Here is a 20,505-nt window from a genome sequence, read left to right as displayed (position 1 = left end):
ATTAGTTAATTGATTATACATTTTATAACATGACCAATCTTTCCAAAGCGAGCAATATTTGACCTCTTTAACTATTCATAAAGAAAAATGTGCCGTTTAATACAAAGAATGTTTTCTTGCATATATTTGCTGTTATGTGAGCAGATTTGTAATATCGCGGGTTTCTTATATGCTTCTTTCGCAGAAAATGTATGTTGACGTATCCGACGGACCGATTGAATAAATATGTCATATACGTCAACTTTTCTTCTCTTAATTTCAGAGGTTGAATTAATAGTTTAGTATCATTGAAATAAGCCGATTATGATTCAATTATTTTAGACAATTATTTCGTTAGCATCGATTATGTGGAAGCATAAGAAAATAAAACAAACTGTAAAAAATTAAAATATATTAAATAAAAATAAAAAAAAACACATACAAAATGTTTTAAAAAAATATTTGTAAAGTTTAAACAGCTAATCGCAGGTAATTTAAAAGTAATTGTTGTACGTTTTGTGGTAGTGTTTAGTAAAAAGTAAGGAACACTCAGTAAAAAGGACTCGTACAATTCCTATGGCGAAAATAAATAAAAATAATTAAAAAAGACACCTTAAAATGCTTTTACTTCTTCCGGTAAAAGGTAATACTGAGACAAGTAACACACGTGCATACATCAAACACCGCTATCGACACATTGTCAGCACTAATACTAGCGATCCCCGCCTCCGACACGTACGATTACACCAACACTCTTTGAGCAACTACGAAATATCCGGAAATACTGAACTGAGCCGTCCACAGCTGCCGCCGATCGAAAACGCGCTAACCTAATATTTTGCCACTTTTACGCCAGGTACACGGTAAAAAAGTCGTTTTATACAATTCTAATCCTAAATTGACTAATTCCGCACGTGACAAACGAACGGTCGAAAGCAACTGCCAGTCATTTGTACTCCGCCATCTTCCTCTTGAACCTCCTCCTCTTTCTGTAACCTTTACCGAACCACCCCGCTTGCACTCGCACCTTCTGCTCCTTGTCACAGGAACTGCTGCTGGCCTCCCTGTCGCTACTGCTATTGGCGTTAAACTCAGCCTCGTCCTCTTCCTCCGTGGTATAGTCACAGCACAGACACACATTTGGTTTGTCTCTCTTCTCAATCTTGCTGTAGCGCCATTTCTGATGGCTGAAGGTCGGGTCGGCCTTCTTGTAAAATAAACAACTGACAGACTTGTAGTTTCTGTGGCAGAAATTGCAGGCTGGCTCGCCGACGAACGCGTCTGCCTCCACTTTGACGAAGGTCTCCTCCTTAATGGCCGGCAGCGGATCGATGATGCTGTGCAGACCGGGGTACAAGAAACTCGTCTGGTGCGGATAGAGGAACAGCTCCGTGTATCGGCTAAACACGAAGAGGGACACATCGCTCAGAAGCGTCTTCTTATTATCACTATTAGTATCACAGTGGAAATTGAGATCAGAGCTATCACTAAAACAGTCTTTTTGAACTTCGGCGCGACTTAATTCCTCCGACTTCACTTTTCCGTCGCCCTCCAAATTCAGGACCGGCTGATTCGTCGTGTGCAATTCCAGTTCGGTCAAAGCAGTAGAGTGCTGGAAGATTGGGTCAGAACACTTGTTGTACCGTGGCACCGAGATGCCCAGCATGGCCATGATCTTCCGGAACACTACGTCGCACCTTCCGTTGATCTTGACGTTGGCGCATTCGTCCTTGGGCGTCCATTGCAGGTTCACAATGTACAGGTTCGGTCGCTTCTTTGCCGGTTTATTCATTTGCCATAGCCAAGGGTACTTTTTCAACACTTTCAAGCTGGAACCTGTTAATAAACCAACAGTTGCTTCTTTTCAAATAGTTTTCTTGTAATCTACATACCTAAGCAAATAATTGTCGTGGCTTCTTTGGCATTCTTGCAAGCCCCCTTCCAATTCAGTGGCCACTGTAAGCTACCTCTTTCTCCAAAGTGTACGATTGTATCTTGCAGTGGTCCGTTGCATGCATAACATCTCCTAAAATGTTTCCTGTCAATACAACACTCCCAGATACTCATTTTTTACAACTCACCTGTATGTCTTATGGGCGTATCTGGCAGTATTCTCTGTGACATCGAAAGCCCTCCAGTACTCTCTGTGAGGCTTACATGTTTTGCATACTTCAATATACATGTTACCGTGCAGTTCAGAGAGTGCAGTTCTAGGTAATCCGGAACGTAGATGCAATCCGTCGCAATTTTGTGACACAACATACTTTAGTATTTTTTGTCTATACAACTCGAACAAGGCCATATGGGTGTAAGTTGGTTCCGCTAAGGATAGGTCGTGATCTCTAAAAAACCACAAACACTAGAAATACAAAACCAAACATTTTATAAGCACTAACTCAATCTCTTTGCCTTCCTTCAATCTCGTCCAAATACCGTTGGGTCCCCTATAATCCGGAATTTTAGCAGCTGTACTAATACCTGCTCCAGTATACACCACCAAATGTTGAGACTGTGCTATTGCCTGGGCCAATATTTGGCATTTTTCTGTTAAAACATCCTCTGGATCTTCAAACTCTTCCAGGCGTTTTTTTAGAGCCTCCCGTTTTTTCAGCCTCCCTTGAACCTCCTCAATAATATTGGAGCATCTCTCTAGCGTCTTCAAGTCTGCTGTTGTTCGGCTATGTTCTGATTTTTGTAAAATCATAGATACCTTAAAATACACATTAACTAGAACTTGTTACTTTTAACACACATTTAACATATTCCGACTTGCGTCCTACTTTTCGTAAGTTTGCAGTCCTTTCCTCCTTGGCACATAATTTCTTTGGTTGAACACTTTGTGGTCGTAATAATCGTATTCTTTTCGAAGCTGTATTTTCCCTTTCGGCCGATTCATTTTCCGCTATGTCCTCGCAATCCATGTCATCCATTCCTAAGAAAAACGAATTACTTCTAGAGACTACCGAGTAAAAACAAAACTAGTCACTCTCTCATGTTAACTTGTTTTGGTTCACTTCATAACTGTGTTGTTTGGTTTGCCAGTAGATCAAAACACCTGTCAAGTTTTAGGAATTGTTAATATCATCCCGATTATATTTTCACAATCTACAGACGGTACAATTGCCGTTCCAAAATTGTTTAAATTATTCAGTTTTGTTTTGTTCGAATCCACCGCAGATCTAATCGATCTACAGATTAACGTCAAACATCGTAGATTTCGGTTGGCTGTGCTGAATGTTGAAATTCTTGAAGAAGCAGTACTGAGAAAAAGCCACAGTTTTTTTATTTTTTTTCAGCCAAAAATTTAAGACCTAAGAACATTTATTAACAGATTCGTCTTTTTCTGTTCGTTTTGACTGGTTGTGGTGTGAATTGTTTAACGGTACCTTGTCCATATTGGCTAAAAGAGCGTTAGAATGCATTGAAATTGACAGATATGGCGGCGACTAGGAAACTTCAAGGTACTTAGTTTTTGTACATTATTTTTTTAACAACAGAGATGGCCTTATTAGATGCGTTTTAAAATACAATAGTTATTATGTATTTTGAGTATGTAAGCGGCATAATGATCCGCAGGTTTATAGTTAAATTTCGTTTCAGGGGAAATAGATCGTTGTTTAAAAAAAGTAACTGAAGGAGTAGAGACGTTCGAAGATATCTGGCAAAAAGTTCATAATGCCACGAACAGCAATCAAAAGGAAAAGTATGAGGCGGACCTCAAGAAGGAAATCAAGAAGCTACAGAGGCTTCGAGATCAAATCAAAAGTTGGATAGCCTCAGGCGAGATTAAAGACAAGAGTATTTTGATGGATAATAGAAAACTGATCGAAACTGTAAGTTGTGGTCGCTTGCTTAAAATTTACGAAAACTGATGAATGATCCATGTAGCAAATGGAACGTTTTAAAGTAGTGGAACGAGAAACAAAGACAAAAGCTTACTCGAAAGAAGGTTTGGGGGCAGCTCAGAAACTGGACCCTGCTCAAAAAGAGAAGGAGGAAATGCAGCATTGGCTGAACATGTCCATTGATCAACTTTCAATTCAGGTTGGTTTTATGAGTAATATTTTGTGGTAGTATTATTGGGGGATGGTTTCAGACTGATTCCTTTGAGAGTGAAATAGAGCAGCTGCTATCGAAAGGGAAAAAAAAGTTGGACAAAGATAAGCAGGAGCGCATGGACGAGTTAAAAGGGAGGTTAGAAAGGCATAGGTTTCATATCCAGAAATTGGAAGCTCTGTTGAGGATGTTGGTGAACGAGTCGGTAGAAGTAAAACAGGTGAGCAATGTTGTTTTTCGGGTTGGTAGTGGCGCAGTTCCGAACCGAGTTTTCGCGTTGCAGATAAAACCTATTAAAGATAACGTCGAGTATTATATAGAATCGTGGAAAGAGCCCGATTTTGAAGATAACGAGTTCATATATGACGATATAATTGGATTGGATGAAGTGGAATTGTCGGGAGTTGGTTTACCATCCTCAGGTATCATCATCATCATCGGTGTTGGGGGAGTGGTAACAGAGATTTGATGAAACTATCTGTTCTTTCGCAGCTACAACAGACAGTAACGAGACCGGTGGTACGCCGACTTCAATGATTTCTGGCTCATCACCTATCGCCTCTCCAGCCCCTTCAGCGGGCGGCTTAACTAATTCTACCGCATTTAGTCATTCCAACGATAACAGCATTACCGAGGAGAAAAAAGCCATCGCTAAAGAGGTTCAACAGCAAACAAAGGTAACCATAAGAGCTTTTTTTTTTTTTTCATCAGTTCTATAATCTTTTTCTAAGCCGGTGAAGCCGACCGCTGTGAGAGCCACCCCATCCTCGTTGAACAGTAGTACAAATTCCATGTTGAACTATAGTGGTGCCAGCGCGACGTCGACGCCCTCTGGTGAGTATTTTCCGGCGAGTCGGACGTCGGGACGCTTAACGTCGTCGAGTTTCAGGCAAGACCACTACCTTGACGAGCAGTACGCCAAGCAAAGTCTCCCTGGCGGCTCGGGAGAGCTCCCCCGTGATATCCAACATGACGACCGTCAGCAACTTCGCGGCGGTAGCGGCCAACAACCCAGCGTCGAAGATGAGCTCCAGCAACGGCGAGAGCAACCCTCCAACTGTGATACCCAACGTGAGTCAATCGTCGTCTCAGCAGAACGCGTCCAGTTCGAACAACACGTCGGCTGTAAATTCATCCATAGCCTCCCAGGTAAGGTCCGTGGTGCGTGTATCACAGTTCTCGACTTTCGTCTTTTCAGACATCGACGAATTCCACAAGCACCTCCCAGAAACCCGCCAACGGCCCAGTACAAAATAATTGCACCCCGGACACGAACAATAGCGCAGCGCCTTCGCCGCTTTCCAACACGGACGGGCCCCAGAACCTCCCCAACGATATCATGGAGAAGGTGCATCGTGGAGAAGGCGAAAACGCGACTCTTTTACTAATCGTTTCCGTTGCAGATTCAAATTGTCGAACTGTCTACTCTGAAGACCATCGCGCAACAGGTGATCGACAGAACGACGATAGAGAATCAACAGCAGCAGCAACAGCAGGCGCAGCAGCAGCAGCAACAACAGGTTATACTGGAAACGCCCCGGACGCAGGCCAAGACAGAGGCGCACATACCGCCGTTACTAGGGGTGGCTCCCTTGGGAGCCGTGCCATTGCAGAAGGAGCACCAGCAGCAGTTCCAGCTAATGGAGGCCGCGTATTACCATATGCCCCATCCGTCCGATACTGAGAGAATTAGGACCTATCTGCCCCGGAACCCGTGCAATACGCCCTCTTATTACATTCAGGTGGGAAAAATAAACATATATATCAATTTAAGGTAGGAAAGAAGGAAAGCCTATCAAAGAAAAAAATTACTGTTTTTAACCTCTTGAAAATACAGTAATGTTTTCAGGCAAACACTAACATTTTGTTGTGTTCTTTGAAGCTTTGAAAAAATCAAAATAGAAGTTTAAATAATTAATTCGTTTTTTTTTATTCTTATGGATGGTGTGATACTCTTTCTGGCTTAGTGAAAGCTGACGTGACGGTAACAAAGTGTTAATAAGAATGGTTTTTTTTATTTAGTAAGTTATCAAATTTTTCATTTTCAAATATACAAGAGTATGTTCTTAAAAAGTAACTGCTTTGGTCCAATTAGCGGGATTTGTTGCTTGTTGTGAGTATTTCCGAGTATTATGAGTAAAACGCATTTTTTTAGCAAAATTAGTTTTTTTTATTCAACATAATTCCCTTCAAGGGTGATACACTGATTATAGCGACCCTCCAACATTTGGATACCATTTTTGTAGTACGATTTGTCAATTGCTTCAAAATAGGCGTCAATTTCGGCGATCATTTCTTTATTCGACGGAAATTTCTTTCCAGCGAGCATTCTTTAGAGATCTGAGAACAGGAAATAGTCGCTGGAGGCCAGATCTGGAGAATACGGTGAATGAGAAAGCAATTCAAAGCCCAATTCATGGATTTTTGCCATCGTTTTTACTGACTTGTGACACGGTGCATTGTGTTGGTGAAGCACCATTTTCTTTTTCTTCATATGCGGCCGTTTTTCGGCAATTTCGTCATTCAAACGGTCCAATAACGCTATGTAATAGTCGCTGTTGATGGTCCTTTCTTTTTCAAGGTAGTTCATGAAAATTATTCCATGCGCATACCAAAATACAGACGCCATAATCTTGCCAGCCGACCGTTGCGGTTTCCCACGCTTTGTAGTGGGTTCATCGTGTACAGTCCACTCGGACAACTGTTGATTGGACTTCGGAGTAAAATGATGGAGCCATGTTTCATCCATTGTCACATATCGAGGCAAAAATTCGGATTTATTACGCTTGATCATCTTCAAACACGGCTCCGAATCATCAACTCGTCGTTGTTTTTGATCAAAAGTGAGCTCGGCATCCTCTTTGCACAGAGCTTTCTCATACCCAAATATTCATGAATGATATGATGTACACGTTCAGTTGATATCTTTGGAGTGTCTGCTATTTTATTCAATTTCAATTTACGGTCATTCAAAATCATTTTGTGGATTTTTTAAATGTTTTCGTTGGTAACAACCTCTTTTGGGCGTCCACTGCGTTTATCGTCTTCGGTGCTCATTTTACCACGTCTAAACATAGCATACCAATCCTTGATGGTTGATTTTACTGGGGCAGTGTCCGGAAACTCTGCATCAAGCCAAGTTTTTGTTTCAACTGTATTTTTTTCCTTACAAAAAGCTATATTTTATCAACACGCCAGATCCTTTTTATCCATTTTTTCATAATAACAAAAGTTGTTTCACTCAAAATGCTATAGTTCACAAACTAATAATCCGACAGCTGTCAAATTTATACATGCATCTTTTGGGGGTTAGGGCTAACTAAAAAACTATCTATGTGTCAGGCCGGGGACTTTTCAAAATGTACCTGTTACATTTTCCACTGTATTGATATTGTCGTTCTACCAAAGAAACAGTTCCGAAAACGTTTCAGTGATTGAAAAAAGCGGAGAAACTTTTAAAGGATGATAACATTAATGCATATGGATTGATAAATAATTGTTTTAAATATCGTTATCTTTTTAACATCGTATTGCATTTTTCATCATTTTTCTCTGCAATATTCTACAAATGTAAATCGTCTCTCTTACAATATATATAATTTGTAATGGTCACTTCAAATTTCGCCCATCTGAAAAACATTAGGGTATATCGAAAACCACTTAATTTCCATTTCGAATACTATATTTTTATGCAATGTCGTAATAGATTATGTAGGATATGTTATTCTAAAGTATGGTTGGCAACCCTAGCTATCGGTGATAGCCGCTACAGTGTCTGTATGTTGCAGGCGCCTCTGTTTAATTCTGATACGCCCGAGTTCTACCAGCGACTGGGGACCGAGACACTGTTTTTCGTGTTTTACTACATGGAAGGCACCAAAGCGCAGTATCTGGCGGCGAAGGCGCTGAAGAAACAGAGCTGGCGATTCCACACGAAGTACATGATGTGGTTCCAGCGACATGAAGAGCCCAAGATTATCAATGAGGAATACGAGCAGGTGAGTGGGTTGCAGTTGCGTGGCAGTGAGAGCGCCTCAAGCAACAAGTGGTTTGTTGTAGGGCACCTATATCTATTTTGACTACGAAAAGTGGGGACAGAGGAAAAAGGAGGGATTCACCTTTGAATATAAATACTTAGAGGATAGAGATCTTAATTAAATATTATTTATAGAAAATTTAAAATAATTTCTTTTATTTAACGTCCCACATTCATCTGCACCGTGTCACTATCGTTGGACTCATGGTAAGGAGACAACTTGGCCACGTTCTCCCACAGGAGGTCGCGCAGGATCCTGACGGGGGGACACCACAAGCTCAGCAGGTAGAATAAGTAGTAGTAGAGTGTGAACACGAACAGCTTGTGCAGCACGTATAACCTGGAAGCAGACGAGAACGATATCAAGGAATCTGTTGGGGATCATCGTTTTATGCTTACGCTTTCTGCTGCCTCCTGCATCGAGGCAGCGACGAGAGAGGTTCTTTCATGCAGTACTGTCTCGCTCCCAACACGGACTGCTCTAAGTACCATTCCATTGGCATGGCGTGAAAATCCATGTTGAACGTCTTCTTATCCTTTTCGTCCATCTGTCGTTGGATGTTGTAGATAAATAAAATTTCATGTCAATCGCGAGATCCGACAACTTACCTCGTCCCAAAGCGCCAGGAACCTATCACTGGCAAAGTTCCATTCTCTAGTGGTAAAGAACTGCAACAGCTCCAGTCCTTGGTGGATTCTCTTCTGTATGCGTATCATACTGTCAAGAGGGTGGTTAGTCGAGAGTCTCAGTTGGACGTTGGTATACTCACAATCGTTTCTGTCGGAATATCAGCATCAAAAGGTCGATGAAGAAGGCCGGTAACCAGTGCATGAAGATGCAGCAAAGGGTATGCACTAGCTTGGAGGAGCGGATGTCACCGTCCGGATACCACACCTGCATCTCAAAGGGGTTTCGATAGACAATTTCTTTACCCATGTCCAATACCTCTCCCATCGTGATGGAGATGACTCCGTCTTGGGTCAAGTTGTAGACGGGTACGTCGTTCTTTCTGCGGCAAAAAGTTAAAGTCAGTGTCGATAGTCGCAGATGCTCGACGGAAAATTGTTACGGTTTTTCCGATCCCAGTTTGTAGGCTATGACGATGCTGGCGTTGATGGCGTAGTCGACGGGGATGACCTGCGCCTTGTTGGAGCCAACGCAGTGCATTGATCTCAGTACCCCTTTGCCGGCGGCGACCAGGAGGCCCATTGGTCCGTTGAGGCTGTCCACCCAGCCCGGCATCGGCTCGAGACCGGCGGGACAAACTACAACATTTTTTTTCAATGGCGTCTGCGTCAACCGGTTGTTCGAAGATTTCTTACCCACGGCAGGTCGAATTATGCACACAGGAAAATTCTCCTGCTCGTCAGCAACGAGATTCTCAGCCAGTCTTTTGCTGTAGGTGTATGTGTTGGGATGCGGAGATATTATCATCTTGGTGGCGGTTTCCAGCGCTTCCGGGTTCATCCATTTCACCACATCGATCACGTCTCTGGGCTTGTCTTTGGTGTCGTAGACCTAGAACGTCGTTAAACAGCTTTAGTGACTTCATGACGATCGCGTGCTTGTTTCACGACTTGCCCTCTCCTCGAAGACCTGAATGTCGGCGGAACAGTAGGCCGTGCTAAAGTGGCAGAAAGCATCCAACTTTTTCATTCGCTTGGCCAAATCTAGGACCATGGCCGTGCCCTCGGTGTTCTGTTGGATGGCGTCCTTGAGCGTAGCCTCCAGTTTCAACGTGGCGGCCATGTGGAATATAACGGAAACGTTGTCCGTCAGCAGCCGGACGTCCGCGTCCTTCAGACCGAGTCCCTTGCTGAACAGATCTCCGTCCACGGGGATTAGCTTATTCACGGCATTCGTGTCCTTCTCCCTCAGTCTATTAAACACCTGCAAACGATCCCGATTACGTGTGCGTTCGATGATGGTACCGCTGCTCCACTCACCGGAAGTTTCCACATGTCGTCGATTCTTTGTTGCGGAGTGCGGCCTCTTTTCGATCGCAGCAACACGTAAATCTTCTCTATGCCATCGCAAGAGTACAGCAGCTTCTCCAACATCACTTTACCCATGAATCCGCTGCCGCCCGTGACCAGGACGCTTCGGCCGTCATACCATCGTGCGATTTTGCTTCTCATCTCGCTGTAAAACAAAAACCTCGTTCTGTTACGTTTTCCTTAGAATATGGTCATTGAAGATGTTTCTGTTTTATTTCATGTGAGATATTACGCCGTCGTGTAGTGAAAACGTTACCAAACAGATCCATTACATAAAGTAATCGAATGCTGACGAAATTTTTTTCCTCTTTTACGCGCCAATTAAAAGCGACCGTTCTGGACTAATGGACTTTTTCTCAAACGCATTTCCGTAATTTCGTACGTGAAATAGTATATCGGAGTAAATAAACGCTTTCTCTTTTGATACGTTTTCGGTAATAACATTCTTTCCGGTCATAAAACGAGCAAACATATCTTTTACGAGGTATGTTTTAGCATCAGTTAAAGAATATGTATTACTTAATTTCAAGGAAAGAACGTTACGACTTTCTTAAATTGCCATTAAGAATGGTTGAAGACGTATGAATGATATTTTTATAACTGTAAACTGTTGACATATTCCAAATATGCTAACATTTAAAACTATAACTAAATCTATTATAGTTAGACATAGAACGTTAACAAGTAACTCTAAACAAAATACAGCACTTTTAATGTCAATAAAAATTAAATTTAGTATTTTTTCAAGACCTGTTGATTACTGGTAAAAAAAATTATAAAAATATACTTACACAACCGAATGATAAACTGGTTTCTGGGTTCGTAAAAGATTAGGAAGGCAAATGTGCTAACGTGTCGCCAACGACAACGTACCATCTACTGAAGTTAGTTTAGCAGAGCAGAATTTTCGTAAAAATTCCCACCGCCTATACATTTATCAACGATTACTATTGGCGGCGACGTTCTAATATTTTCAAATTTCACCTAGAGATCACCTTTACCTTTTTTCCTAGAGTCTAATTGTTTCTCGGATGTAATTTGACTTATGAATAATTTACATCATTAAATACCAATAATTATATTTTAATAATCACGTCGTTTGCCAACACATTTATTGCCGATTGCGGTTCTGTTTTTTAATTATTTATAGATTATGCCGAAACCAGTAATACGTCCTTCGTTGTTGGTTGCAGCATATTGCATTGCTTTTGACAGATGGTTGATCTATTTTCGGTTGTGACGTTTCGTATACAAAACAATAAGTATGAGAGGCAACGAAATTAAGAAAACCTCAGAGGGATATAGTAAACTTTTTACCGATTGCAATTTAGAACAAAAGGTAACTGAGGGCTAATGTAACTAAGTGTAATTTTGTAGGAAATTATTTTCAGTTAGTTCCTATAAACAAGTCCATAGAGCAAATGTTGGCCAGGCTAGAAGAATTTGAAACAATGTTCGCGTTTATTCAACCCGATATAAAAGATTCAAAAGATCTGCTGAATTCTATAATGGAGTATAAGTCGGAGTTTGACATTTTATGCGAGAAAATCGACAACACTGAACTATTGGTTGCTCACGTGAAACATAATTTGGATACACTGGAAGCCAGGATCGAAGAGAGCGAAGCAAAATTGAATGTAACAGACACTGCTAGTAAAGTTACGAATCTGTTAACGCCACTGTTATTTGTAAGTTTTTGATAACCCTCTGGGACATCTAACCTATAAATTTTTTTTTCAAGAAAAAGGCTAATGCTGAGCGAAAACCAACGCCTTCTTCGGTGGAACTATTCAAAACCGAAGATTATTTTATGTAATTCTATATTTGTATTTAGATATATTATTTAATTTTTTTATAACTATTGTACATACATCTGTGAAATATATAATCTATTTGTTGCGTTGTTGGAATTTCATTTTAACCTAAAAATAGTATTCAAGCTTACTTGATTAATTATCATCTTTTCCTATGTGATAATTAAAAAGTAGACGTCACGTGGTTGATTTCCTGTTTTATTTCAAAAGCTTCTGTGCAAAGCCGATCCTTGACCTTTCATAATTAAAGTGTATGGCTAGTATGATCTAAGAACTAATTACAATAAGAAAAATAATTAATGTATGGGTATTGACTGTCTGACAACCGTTGATAAAAAGAGTACTGGAATCCTGACCATAGAAAAAAATCCTGACTGAATTTGCCGTCCCGTCCGCCACCGACCTTTGCTTGGTGGGAGATTCTGATTCAGACTGGTTGACTTTCTCTTCGTTCGGTCTTCAGTTTCTTTTATGTTCGCAGATGGTGCGGAGCGCGTCTGGTTTCAAACAGACGCCGTTGACTTAAATATGATAATCGAACCGAATCGAGTAGTGAAGAGACTATAGTGAGCATCGTTTATTTGTATTTTTATAGCTGGATTTTTCAGCAGTATGGCTGTGAGTTCAGCGTACATGTGTCTGATCGGAATCGGTATTTTGGGACTGGGCAGTACGGGTACGTATGACTATCCTTAAAACAGTTTTGCATCAAAACATTTTCTTCGAATCGTGTAATCCGTGTGTGTAATCGAGTTTCAATGCTACCCGATGGGTTACAACATTTATTTTGCAACTAAACCTTAGCGAGCATGTTATGGCTGCGATTTCCACTCGGACGTCTGTTTAAAATGTGTGTAAATATTAATTGACACGGTTTCATCCGTTCATTCCGTTCAGAAACAGTTCAAACGCAGCTTTTTTCATCTGAAAAGTGATCAAGATCGCGTTAGACACTTTAAAAACGTTTAAGGCCAACGAAAAACGTTTTGATTCGTTTTTTTTAATAGACCCTGAGATATTTCGCAAATAAATTTGAATGTTTATCCAATTATGTAGGAAACCGCGGCTGCAATTACGAATGGTTAATTTAATTTGTATTCAATTCTCTTTTGCGGTTTTTATCCTTACAACGATCGGTTCTCGTTTGGACCAGATTATGTGTTTTGGAGTGTTTTATCAATATGAGCCACGGCCGTAACGCCATACGAACAATAACAATGGCAATTCTCTTATGCAGAGGCACATTTCTCCACCGAACCTTGAATCGAATTATTCACAGGGCATTTTATTTGCAAGTCTTCTGAAAACTCCTGTTTATTTTTTGAGCGCGAGAACGTCGATTGTTCATCACCTTATCTTGATGCATAATCATGCTGTGTAAACGATACTGGTGGTGTTTTTTTCTTCAGGGCTACAAATTAATTACTTTTTAATTGGAACGTGGACGTTAAATGTCAATTTTGCTGATATCTTAATTGATTGTTGGTACCTTGGATGATGAGATTTTCTGGGAGAGTTGAGATGATGATGTTCTGTTTCTTGTCAGCTACGAAAAAATACACTTTTGCTTTGAAACCATTACGCAATAACAAATCATACGTGTTGCGTACAGTCTTGGAGAAATATTTAAATTAGAAGCATTGTTTCTAAATAGTCATTATTCATTTGGTATTTAATTTCCTTTGTTTTTTATTCCACAAAGTGCTGCATCTCTTGGGAAATCAATTTGGTGTTATTGATTTTTAATTATGTATGCCGATACTATTTATTTTGTTGGCAAGAACTGTTTTATATTTTGCCGAATTAGTCAATTGCTTAAGAGCTGAATAAATTAAAGGTGTGATTGTGTTGTGTTAACAGACAGTACAAAAATTCGCTTCTTTCCAGGACAATTTCATAGTAAAGTGGAGAAGCAACGGTACGACGGATGGTTCAACAACTTGGCTCATCCGAGCTGGGGCGCAACAGGTAAGAAACTGATAGGACAAGAAAGGAATGCGCGGCGCGATTCGCACGGTTCACTTGGAGCCGTGGCTAGAAACCATCGAAAAATGTCAAGGGATACCACTACGTGCACGGCATGAGCTTCGTCCGCGGTCTTCAGCGGTTCGGTTGTCGTAATTTATCCTTCGACTAGATTGTCGATCATTATGTGGAACAAAACAATATGGACCGTTGCTTTCGCTGGCTGTTCACGGTTCTCGCGGTTGACAGTGAATTTGGCGCGAAGCATAAAAAAGAAAGGCCGCTCGGTTCCTTCTAGCTCTGGTTTACGTGTTCTTCGGCAGGTCATTTTTTCGCGCGCCGGCCAGATCGCTACTCGGCCGCTACGTGACCGGCTGCATAGTGGACGCAGCTGCAGTTGAAAGTAATTTTCGATTGTTTTCAACCTTCCGTTCTCCTCCGGTCCACGATAACAATCGTAACTAATGCCGAAGGATATCTGGCCATTGTCTTTTTTCGCTGGCTCGTGCGCTTTTTGTTCGAAACCGCTCTGCCTCGAAGAGGGTACAACACCGTCGTGCTGGCCTTGACGCATCCCAATGTTTGCCGATCAATTATGTTCTTTATGTTCGGCCCTTTGTAACCTCCCTCCAGTCGTGGCGCGAAGACGATGAAGGAAGAGACTGGACAGGCGAGATTACATCGAGGCCGACTAACCGCAGAGAACCACATACGCCGTGCGATTTTTTCTGTAGTTGCTCGTGGCGAAACCCACGAAACAGTCGTTGGAAGATCCGTGTCTCGTTAATTGACGTCGAGGCGGTGGCGGCGGTGTATTTTGATCTTTACGGCCTTGAGAGCCGCAGGTAGCGCGATATAATTTGCCCACTGGACTCGGAAAGTACACAAGAATCTGATCTGGGCGTCCCGATTCTCCAAACGAACTAAAATTATGCGCGGTGTCCGGTTCCGTTTTTTAGCAAAGTCGAGGGCGTGGCTGGGTGTCGCAAGCACGCGACCGGAGCATGCCACGAATTTAGTTCTTTTTCGTTTACATATATACGATAAAGACGAGGGCGATGGGCAGAGCCTATCGTGAAGCGTTCGAAGGAGACTGTACGGCTTACGTTTCAGACAGCCATCTTATTCGTCGAGCCCCGCCATCCTATGCCGATGGGGTGTACATGTTGTCCGGACAGGACAGGCCTAGTGCCAGGAAGCTCAGCCGGTTGTTCATGAAGGGAATCGATGGGTTACCGTCCATGATGAATCGAACAACGTTGCTGGCCTTCTTCGGTCAGCTGGTTACGTCCGAGGTAACTTAGCGGCACAACATGTCTTGTTTCGCATCATTCAGTTGTCCTTTCAGGTGGTAATGGCGAGCGAAAGCGGCTGTCCCATCGAGCTGCACCATATCGAAATCGAGAAGTGCGACGAGACGTACGATCGGGAGTGCAAGGGTGATAAGTACATCCCCTTCCATCGGGCCAGCTACGACCGCAAAACCGGTCAGAGTCCCAACAATCCCCGGGAGCAGGTGAACCAAGTGACGAGTTGGATCGACGGCAGCTTCATCTATAGCACCAGCGAGCCGTGGGTCAGCTCCATGCGGTCCTTTACCAACGGAACGTTTCTGGCGGACCGCTCTGGCAAGCTACCGGTCAGGAATTACAAGAAGGTGCCGCTGTTTAACAATCCCGTGCCGCACATGATGAAAACTCTCAGCACGGAGAGGCTGTTCCGTAAGTAGATAAGACGCGACGCATTCCCGTCCGACTGATCTCTCCTGGTTTCTTTCTTGTGCAGTACTCGGCGATCCGAGATCCAACCAGAACCCGGCGCTGCTCGCTCTGAGCATCCTGTTCTTCCGCTGGCACAACGTGGTGGCTGCCCGCATACAAAAGGCCAACCCCACCTGGTCGGACGAAGACATCTTCCAGAAGGCGCGGCGCGTGGTGGTGGCAACCCTGCAGGTAGCCTTCTGTTCCTTTCGGCGTCGCTTGGCCGCTCCTAAACATGGTTTTGTTGCAGAACATCATCGTGTACGAGTACTTACCCGCCTTCCTGGGCGAGTCACTGCCGCCGTACGAGGGCTACCAGCAGAACGTGCACCCCGGCGTCACGCACGTGTTCCAGAGCGCCGCCTTCAGGTTCGGTCACTCGCTCATCCCTCCCGGACTGTACAGACGTGACGCCAAGTGCAATTTCAAGAAGACGTCCATGGGACACTTGGCCCTGAGACTCTGCGCCACCTGGTGGGACTCGAACGTAAGAGTGCGCCGCCGCCATGACGCCTTGACCGTCGCATTCGTTTTCAGGAGGTGCTAACCAGGAACACCGTGGAGGAGCTGCTCATGGGTATGATCTCGCAGTTGGCCGAGAGGGAGGACGCGGTACTGTGCTCGGACGTGCGCGACAAGCTCTTCGGGCCGATGGAGTTCTCGCGCAGGGACCTGGGCGCACTCAACATTATGAGAGGCCGCGACAACGGTCTTGCAGACTACAACACGGTAAGTTCGCCCTTCAACAGCTGCGCGGACTCGCCGCGTTAATCCGTCGAATGTCGCAGGTGCGCGTGCACTTCGGGCTGCCGAGGATCCGCAACTGGACCGACATCAATCCCAAGCTGTTCAAGGAACGACCGGAGCTGCTACGCATGCTGGTGGCCGCCTACGCCGACGACATCGACAACGTGGACGTGTACGTCGGCGGAATGCTGGAGAGCTACGGTCGTCCGGGCGAACTCTTCCGCACGGTAATCAAAGAGCAGTTCGCGAGGTTGCGCGACTCGGACCGTTTCTGGTTCGAGAACGAGGCTAGCGGGTAAGTGGCGTCCCTCACGTCAGCCCACAGGCGTTGACGCCTTATCTGCGGCAGGTTGTTCACATCGTCCGAGATCGCCGAGATCCGCAAAATCAGGTTGTGGGACGTAATCATCAACAGCACCAACGTGCTCCCCGGAGCCATCCAGCGCGACGTCTTCTTCTGGAAGAACGGCGACCCCTGTCCGCAGCCTGCGCAGCTCAACGTGTCCCAGATGGAGCCCTGCAAGATGATGATCGGCCACGATTATTTCGAGGTAGCCGGCGACACTCGTTCCCTGCCCAGCTAATTGACATTCCATCTCTTCTAGGGCAACGAGCTGGTCTACATCTACGCCTGCGTCTTCTTGGGTTTCGTGCCCATCCTGTGCGCCGGGGCGGGTTACGGCGTCGTCAAACTGCAGAACCGCCGCCGTCGCCGCCTCAAGGTGAAGCAGGAGGAGCTTCGGGCCAAGAACTGCAAGCTGCCCGTGGATACGATGGTGGTACAAGAGTGGCTGCACGCCAATCACAAGCGCATCGTGAAAATCAAGTTTGGGCCCGAGGCCTCTATCAATATCATCGGCCGAAAGGGCGAGAATCTGCGCAGCATCGATTTCAAAAGCACCGATCCGGTCGCCGTCGAAGAGTCCCTGGATGTCACCGCCGCCAAAAAGCCCATGGTGCTGCTGTCCGTGCCTAGGGACCACGACCTGGTGCTGGAGTTCGACTCCGTGACCAACAAGAAAAAGTTCCTGACCAAGCTCGAACACTTCCTCAACTCGAACAAGAAGAGCATGGCCTTGACGCAGGTGGTCCGCGAGATCATGCTGGCCAAGGCGGAAACTAAGCAGCGCAGGGAGAAGAAACTAGAGCACTTTTTCCGCGAGGCTTACGCCCTGACTTTCGGGCTGAGGCCGGGGGAGCGACGCAGACGCAGCGATTCCACCACGGACGGAGAGGTAAGTGCCGCGAGGGTCTCCGACTCGCCCGAATGTCGCCACTCTTTATTGCAGGTCGTGACGGTGATGAGAACGTCGCTCACCAAGGCCGAGTTTGCCAGCGCGTTGGGTATGAAAACCGACGCCGTGTTCGTCAAGAAAATGTTCAACATCGTCGACAAGGACGGCGACGGTAGGATCTCCTTCCAGGAGTTCCTGGACACGGTGGTGCTCTTCTCCAGGGGAAAGACCGAGGACAAGTTGCGTATCATCTTCGACATGTGCGACAACGATCGCAACGGCGTCATTGACAAGGAGGAGTTTTCCGACATGCTGCGCTCCCTGGTGGAGATCGCTCGTACTACCAGTCTGTCCGACGACCACGTCACGGAACTGATCGACGGCATGTTCTTGGTACGACATTTGGCCGCCATGGCTTCTCTCAACTAACGATTCGTTGCTTTGTAGGACGCGGGCCTTCAGCACAAGAACTACCTCACCTACCAGGACTTTAAGGAGATGATGAAAGAGTACAAGGGCGACTTCGTGGCCATCGGCCTCGACTGCAAGGGGGCCAAGCAGAATTTCCTCGACACTTCGACGAACGTGGCGCGCATGACCAGCTTCCACATCGAGCCCAGCGTGGACGCCGAGAAGACCTGGCTTAGATTGAAATTGGACATTTTGACTACGTTCCTCGAGGAAAATAGACAAAACATCTTTTATCTGTTCGTGTTCTATGTAATCACCATCGCCCTGTTCGTGGAGAGGTTCATACGTAAGTCCAACCACTCGCCGACCCTCCGCCGCCCAACCGATCACCTTCGCCATTTCAGATTATTCCTTTATGGCCGAGCACACCGATCTGCGCCACATAATGGGCGTGGGCATCGCCATTACGCGAGGATCGGCGGCTTCCCTGTCTTTCTGCTACTGCATGCTGCTGCTGACCATGTCCCGAAATCTAATCACCAAGCTGAAGGACTTTTCCATACAACAGTACATTCCTCTAGACGCTCACATTCAATTCCACAAAATCGCGGCCTGCACGGCGCTCTTCTTCTCTCTTCTGCACACCGTCGGCCACATAGTGAATTTCTATCACATCTCCACCCAGTCGGCCGAGAACCTCAAATGCTTAACTAACGAGATACGCTTCCCCTCGGACTACAAGCCTGGAATCAGTTTCTGGCTGTTTCAGACTGTCACAGGTACGCAGTCACGGTACGACGAATGCCATGAGCTAAAACGCTCTCCTTTTTCCTTCGCAGGTCTCACCGGCGTATTTCTCTTCATCATCATGTGCATAATTTTCGTCTTCGCCCACCCCACCATTCGGAAGCAGGCCTACAAGTTCTTCTGGTTCACCCACAGCCTGTACGTCCTACTGTACGTGCTTTGCCTGATTCACGGACTCGCCCGGCTGACGGGGCCGCCAAGATTTTGGATGTTCTTCGTGGGGCCGGGGATCATTTTCACCCTCGACAAGGTAGCGTGAAGCACTCGGCTCATGGGATCTCCTTCACTTCTCTCTTTTACAGGTGGTGAGTCTGAGAACACGATACATTCCGTTGGACGTTTTCGAAACGGAACTGCTCCCGTCCGACGTCATCAAGGTCAAGTTCTACCGGCCGCCCAATCTTAAATACCTCTCGGGCCAGTGGGTGAGACTTACCTGCACCGCCTTCAAAGATCGGGAATTTCATTCCTTCACCTTAACGTCGGCGCCCCACGAAAACTTCCTCTCGTGTCACATCAAAGCGCAAGGTGAGGATCGACTGAATCGTCGAGCACTATTTTTAAAAGAGCCAACTTCTTAGGGCCTTGGACGTGGAAATTGCGAAACTACTTCGATCCGTGCAACTATAACCCCGAAGACCAACCAAAGATTTTGCTGGACGGGCCCTTCGGAGGAGGCAACCAGGATTGGTACAAATTTGAGGTGGCCGTGATGGTGGGAGGCGGCATCGGTGTGACCCCCTACGCTTCCATCCTCAACGATTTGGTATTTGGCACGTCCACCAATAGATACTCGGGCGTGGCTTGCAAAAAGGTAAGTGGGGTTTACGGTCGACGGACTTTACGCGTGAGATGGCTTTTTTAGGTTTATTTCTTGTGGATCTGCCCGTCACACAAGCACTTTGAGTGGTTCATAGACGTGCTCAGGGACGTGGAGAAGAAGGACGTCACCAACGTTTTAGAGATTCACATCTTTATAACCCAGTTTTTCCACAAGTTCGATTTAAGGACTACTATGCTGGTAAGAGCTTGGCGCCTATAAAGTATTCATAAAACAGCACCACCGTGTCTACTTTTTCCAGTACATCTGCGAAAACCACTTCCAGCGATTGTCCAAAACGTCCATTTTCACTGGACTAAAGGCCGTCAATCACTTCGGACGGCCCGATATGACTTCGTTCTTAAAATTCGTCCAAAAAAGACACAGCTACGTAAGTGACACCGCCCTCCATCAAAGTCAAGAAATTTCCACATCGTGTGTTTCAGGTTAGCAAAATTGGAGTGTTTAGCTGCGGCCCCAGGCCCCTGACCAAAAGCATCATGTCCGCATGCGACGAGGTCAACATGGGCAGGAAACTGCCTTATTTTATACATCACTTTGAAAACTTTGGCTAAATGGATTCCAAGAGTCCTCCTAGGTACTTAACGCCCACTTAAAAGTATTAGTTTCAATTTTCATGTGAAAAGTTGTTCTTTGTATTATATTTTACTAGTAGCTTTGTATCATACACCTATTTATGTTAAACAAAATAAACTTATTTAAACACCACAAACGCTTTTCGATATTTTATATCAATTGATCTATAGTGATGGCTAAAACTTGTACAGAGAAATGTAAACAGCCAGGCTGGACCGGATGTGTTCTAAATTTTTTAATTTGCCTAGTGATGAGAACTCATTTTCGACATGTTCTAACA

General features: G+C 44.7%; 5 protein-coding genes across 9 annotated transcripts; 3 read left to right on the top strand and 2 right to left on the bottom strand.

Moving 5' to 3' along the window:
* Positions 1-376: 376 nt before the first annotated feature.
* Positions 377-3,105, bottom strand: Sirt7 (Sirtuin 7). 2 transcript variants are annotated; one of them, XM_076416767.1, is made up of 6 exons: positions 2,966-3,105; positions 2,749-2,911; positions 2,376-2,689; positions 2,061-2,321; positions 1,872-2,005; positions 377-1,815 (listed from the first exon to the last, which is right to left on the bottom strand). In XM_076416767.1, exons 2-6 carry the CDS (start codon positions 2,794-2,796, stop codon positions 926-928), a joined length of 1,647 nt encoding a protein of 548 aa, XP_076272882.1. In that variant the 5' UTR covers positions 2,797-2,911; positions 2,966-3,105; the 3' UTR covers positions 377-925. The 2 variants fall into 2 exon arrangements, with proteins under 2 accessions (XP_076272882.1, XP_076272881.1); XM_076416766.1 differs by having other exon boundaries at positions 2,760-2,911.
* A 65-nt stretch (positions 3,106-3,170) lies between these two features.
* On the top strand, positions 3,171-8,217 carry Not3 (CCR4-associated factor Not3). The gene is made up of 12 exons (XM_076416765.1): positions 3,171-3,440; positions 3,580-3,812; positions 3,868-4,023; positions 4,076-4,255; positions 4,319-4,457; positions 4,528-4,712; positions 4,767-4,869; positions 4,925-5,184; positions 5,234-5,383; positions 5,439-5,777; positions 7,824-8,033; positions 8,095-8,217. The coding sequence occupies exons 1-12, from the start codon at positions 3,416-3,418 to the stop codon at positions 8,191-8,193; spliced, it is 2,079 nt and encodes a 692-aa protein (XP_076272880.1). The 5' UTR covers positions 3,171-3,415; the 3' UTR covers positions 8,194-8,217.
* Positions 8,211-12,333, bottom strand: LOC143204241 (putative fatty acyl-CoA reductase CG5065). Of its 3 annotated transcripts, none has more exons than XM_076416774.1 (10): positions 12,210-12,333; positions 12,015-12,150; positions 10,019-10,214; positions 9,654-9,962; positions 9,395-9,590; positions 9,142-9,337; positions 8,842-9,081; positions 8,681-8,789; positions 8,471-8,619; positions 8,211-8,411 (listed from the first exon to the last, which is right to left on the bottom strand). In XM_076416774.1, exons 3-10 carry the CDS (start codon positions 10,208-10,210, stop codon positions 8,231-8,233), a joined length of 1,572 nt encoding a protein of 523 aa, XP_076272889.1. In that variant the 5' UTR covers positions 10,211-10,214; positions 12,015-12,150; positions 12,210-12,333; the 3' UTR covers positions 8,211-8,230. The 3 variants fall into 3 exon arrangements, with proteins under 3 accessions (XP_076272889.1, XP_076272888.1, XP_076272886.1); XM_076416773.1 differs by lacking the exons at positions 12,015-12,150; positions 12,210-12,333 and adding exons at positions 10,861-10,995; positions 11,054-11,120; XM_076416771.1 differs by lacking the exons at positions 12,015-12,150; positions 12,210-12,333 and adding an exon at positions 10,861-11,003.
* LOC143204249 (biogenesis of lysosome-related organelles complex 1 subunit 4) lies at positions 11,253-11,972 on the top strand. Of its 2 annotated transcripts, none has more exons than XM_076416785.1 (3): positions 11,253-11,408; positions 11,461-11,757; positions 11,817-11,972. In XM_076416785.1, the coding sequence occupies exons 1-3, from the start codon at positions 11,334-11,336 to the stop codon at positions 11,883-11,885; spliced, it is 441 nt and encodes a 146-aa protein (XP_076272900.1). In that variant the 5' UTR covers positions 11,253-11,333; the 3' UTR covers positions 11,886-11,972. The 2 variants fall into 2 exon arrangements, with proteins under 2 accessions (XP_076272900.1, XP_076272899.1); XM_076416784.1 differs by having other exon boundaries at positions 11,811-11,972.
* Positions 12,334-12,340: 7 nt separating the features above from the next.
* Duox (Dual oxidase) lies at positions 12,341-20,361 on the top strand. Its single transcript, XM_076416753.1, has 19 exons — positions 12,341-12,559; positions 13,771-13,851; positions 14,962-15,143; positions 15,197-15,569; positions 15,634-15,800; positions 15,859-16,095; positions 16,146-16,337; positions 16,397-16,650; positions 16,705-16,906; positions 16,961-17,590; positions 17,645-17,983; positions 18,038-18,347; positions 18,406-18,780; positions 18,841-19,058; positions 19,111-19,336; positions 19,390-19,622; positions 19,674-19,829; positions 19,891-20,019; positions 20,075-20,361. The coding sequence occupies exons 1-19, from the start codon at positions 12,496-12,498 to the stop codon at positions 20,201-20,203; spliced, it is 4,497 nt and encodes a 1,498-aa protein (XP_076272868.1). The 5' UTR covers positions 12,341-12,495; the 3' UTR covers positions 20,204-20,361.
* Positions 20,362-20,505: the final 144 nt, after the last annotated feature.

The sequence above is a fragment of the Rhynchophorus ferrugineus genome, unplaced genomic scaffold, assembly GCF_030347505.1.
Source record: "Rhynchophorus ferrugineus isolate W39M unplaced genomic scaffold, kcgeb_rfMv2 rfM10, whole genome shotgun sequence".
NCBI classification, from domain to species: domain Eukaryota; kingdom Metazoa; phylum Arthropoda; class Insecta; order Coleoptera; family Curculionidae; genus Rhynchophorus; species Rhynchophorus ferrugineus.
Note: the sequence above shows the minus strand (reverse complement) of the source record. Positions and strands in the feature narration are given on the sequence as shown.

Coding starts and splice junctions, on each gene's coding strand:
- Duox (XM_076416753.1), top strand. CDS start 12,496: ATGGCTGTGAGTTCAGCGTACATGTGTCTGATCGGAATCGGTATTTTG. Junction 18,781..18,840: donor GCTGTTTCAGACTGTCACAG/GTACGCAGTCAC, acceptor TTTCCTTCGCAG/GTCTCACCGGCGTATTTCTC. Junction 20,020..20,074: donor TCCAAAAAAGACACAGCTAC/GTAAGTGACACC, acceptor CGTGTGTTTCAG/GTTAGCAAAATTGGAGTGTT.
- Sirt7 (XM_076416766.1), bottom strand. CDS start 2,909: ATGGATGACATGGATTGCGAGGACATAGCGGAAAATGAATCGGCCGAA. Junction 2,006..2,060: donor TACGCCCATAAGACATACAG/GTGAGTTGTAAA, acceptor GAAACATTTTAG/GAGATGTTATGCATGCAACG. Junction 1,816..1,871: donor CACGACAATTATTTGCTTAG/GTATGTAGATTA, acceptor GTTTATTAACAG/GTTCCAGCTTGAAAGTGTTG.
- Not3 (XM_076416765.1), top strand. CDS start 3,416: ATGGCGGCGACTAGGAAACTTCAAG. Junction 4,256..4,318: donor AGTCGGTAGAAGTAAAACAG/GTGAGCAATGTT, acceptor TTCGCGTTGCAG/ATAAAACCTATTAAAGATAA. Junction 5,778..7,823: donor CGCCCTCTTATTACATTCAG/GTGGGAAAAATA, acceptor TGTATGTTGCAG/GCGCCTCTGTTTAATTCTGA.
- LOC143204241 (XM_076416774.1), bottom strand. CDS start 10,210: ATGAGAAGCAAAATCGCACGATGGTATGACGGCCGAAGCGTCCTGGTC. Junction 9,963..10,018: donor ACGACATGTGGAAACTTCCG/GTGAGTGGAGCA, acceptor GATCGTTTGCAG/GTGTTTAATAGACTGAGGGA. Junction 8,620..8,680: donor TCCTGGCGCTTTGGGACGAG/GTAAGTTGTCGG, acceptor ATCCAACGACAG/ATGGACGAAAAGGATAAGAA.
- LOC143204249 (XM_076416784.1), top strand. CDS start 11,334: ATGAGAGGCAACGAAATTAAGAAAACCTCAGAGGGATATAGTAAACTT. Junction 11,409..11,460: donor ATTGCAATTTAGAACAAAAG/GTAACTGAGGGC, acceptor AATTATTTTCAG/TTAGTTCCTATAAACAAGTC. Junction 11,758..11,810: donor TGTTAACGCCACTGTTATTT/GTAAGTTTTTGA, acceptor TTTTTTTTCAAG/AAAAAGGCTAATGCTGAGCG.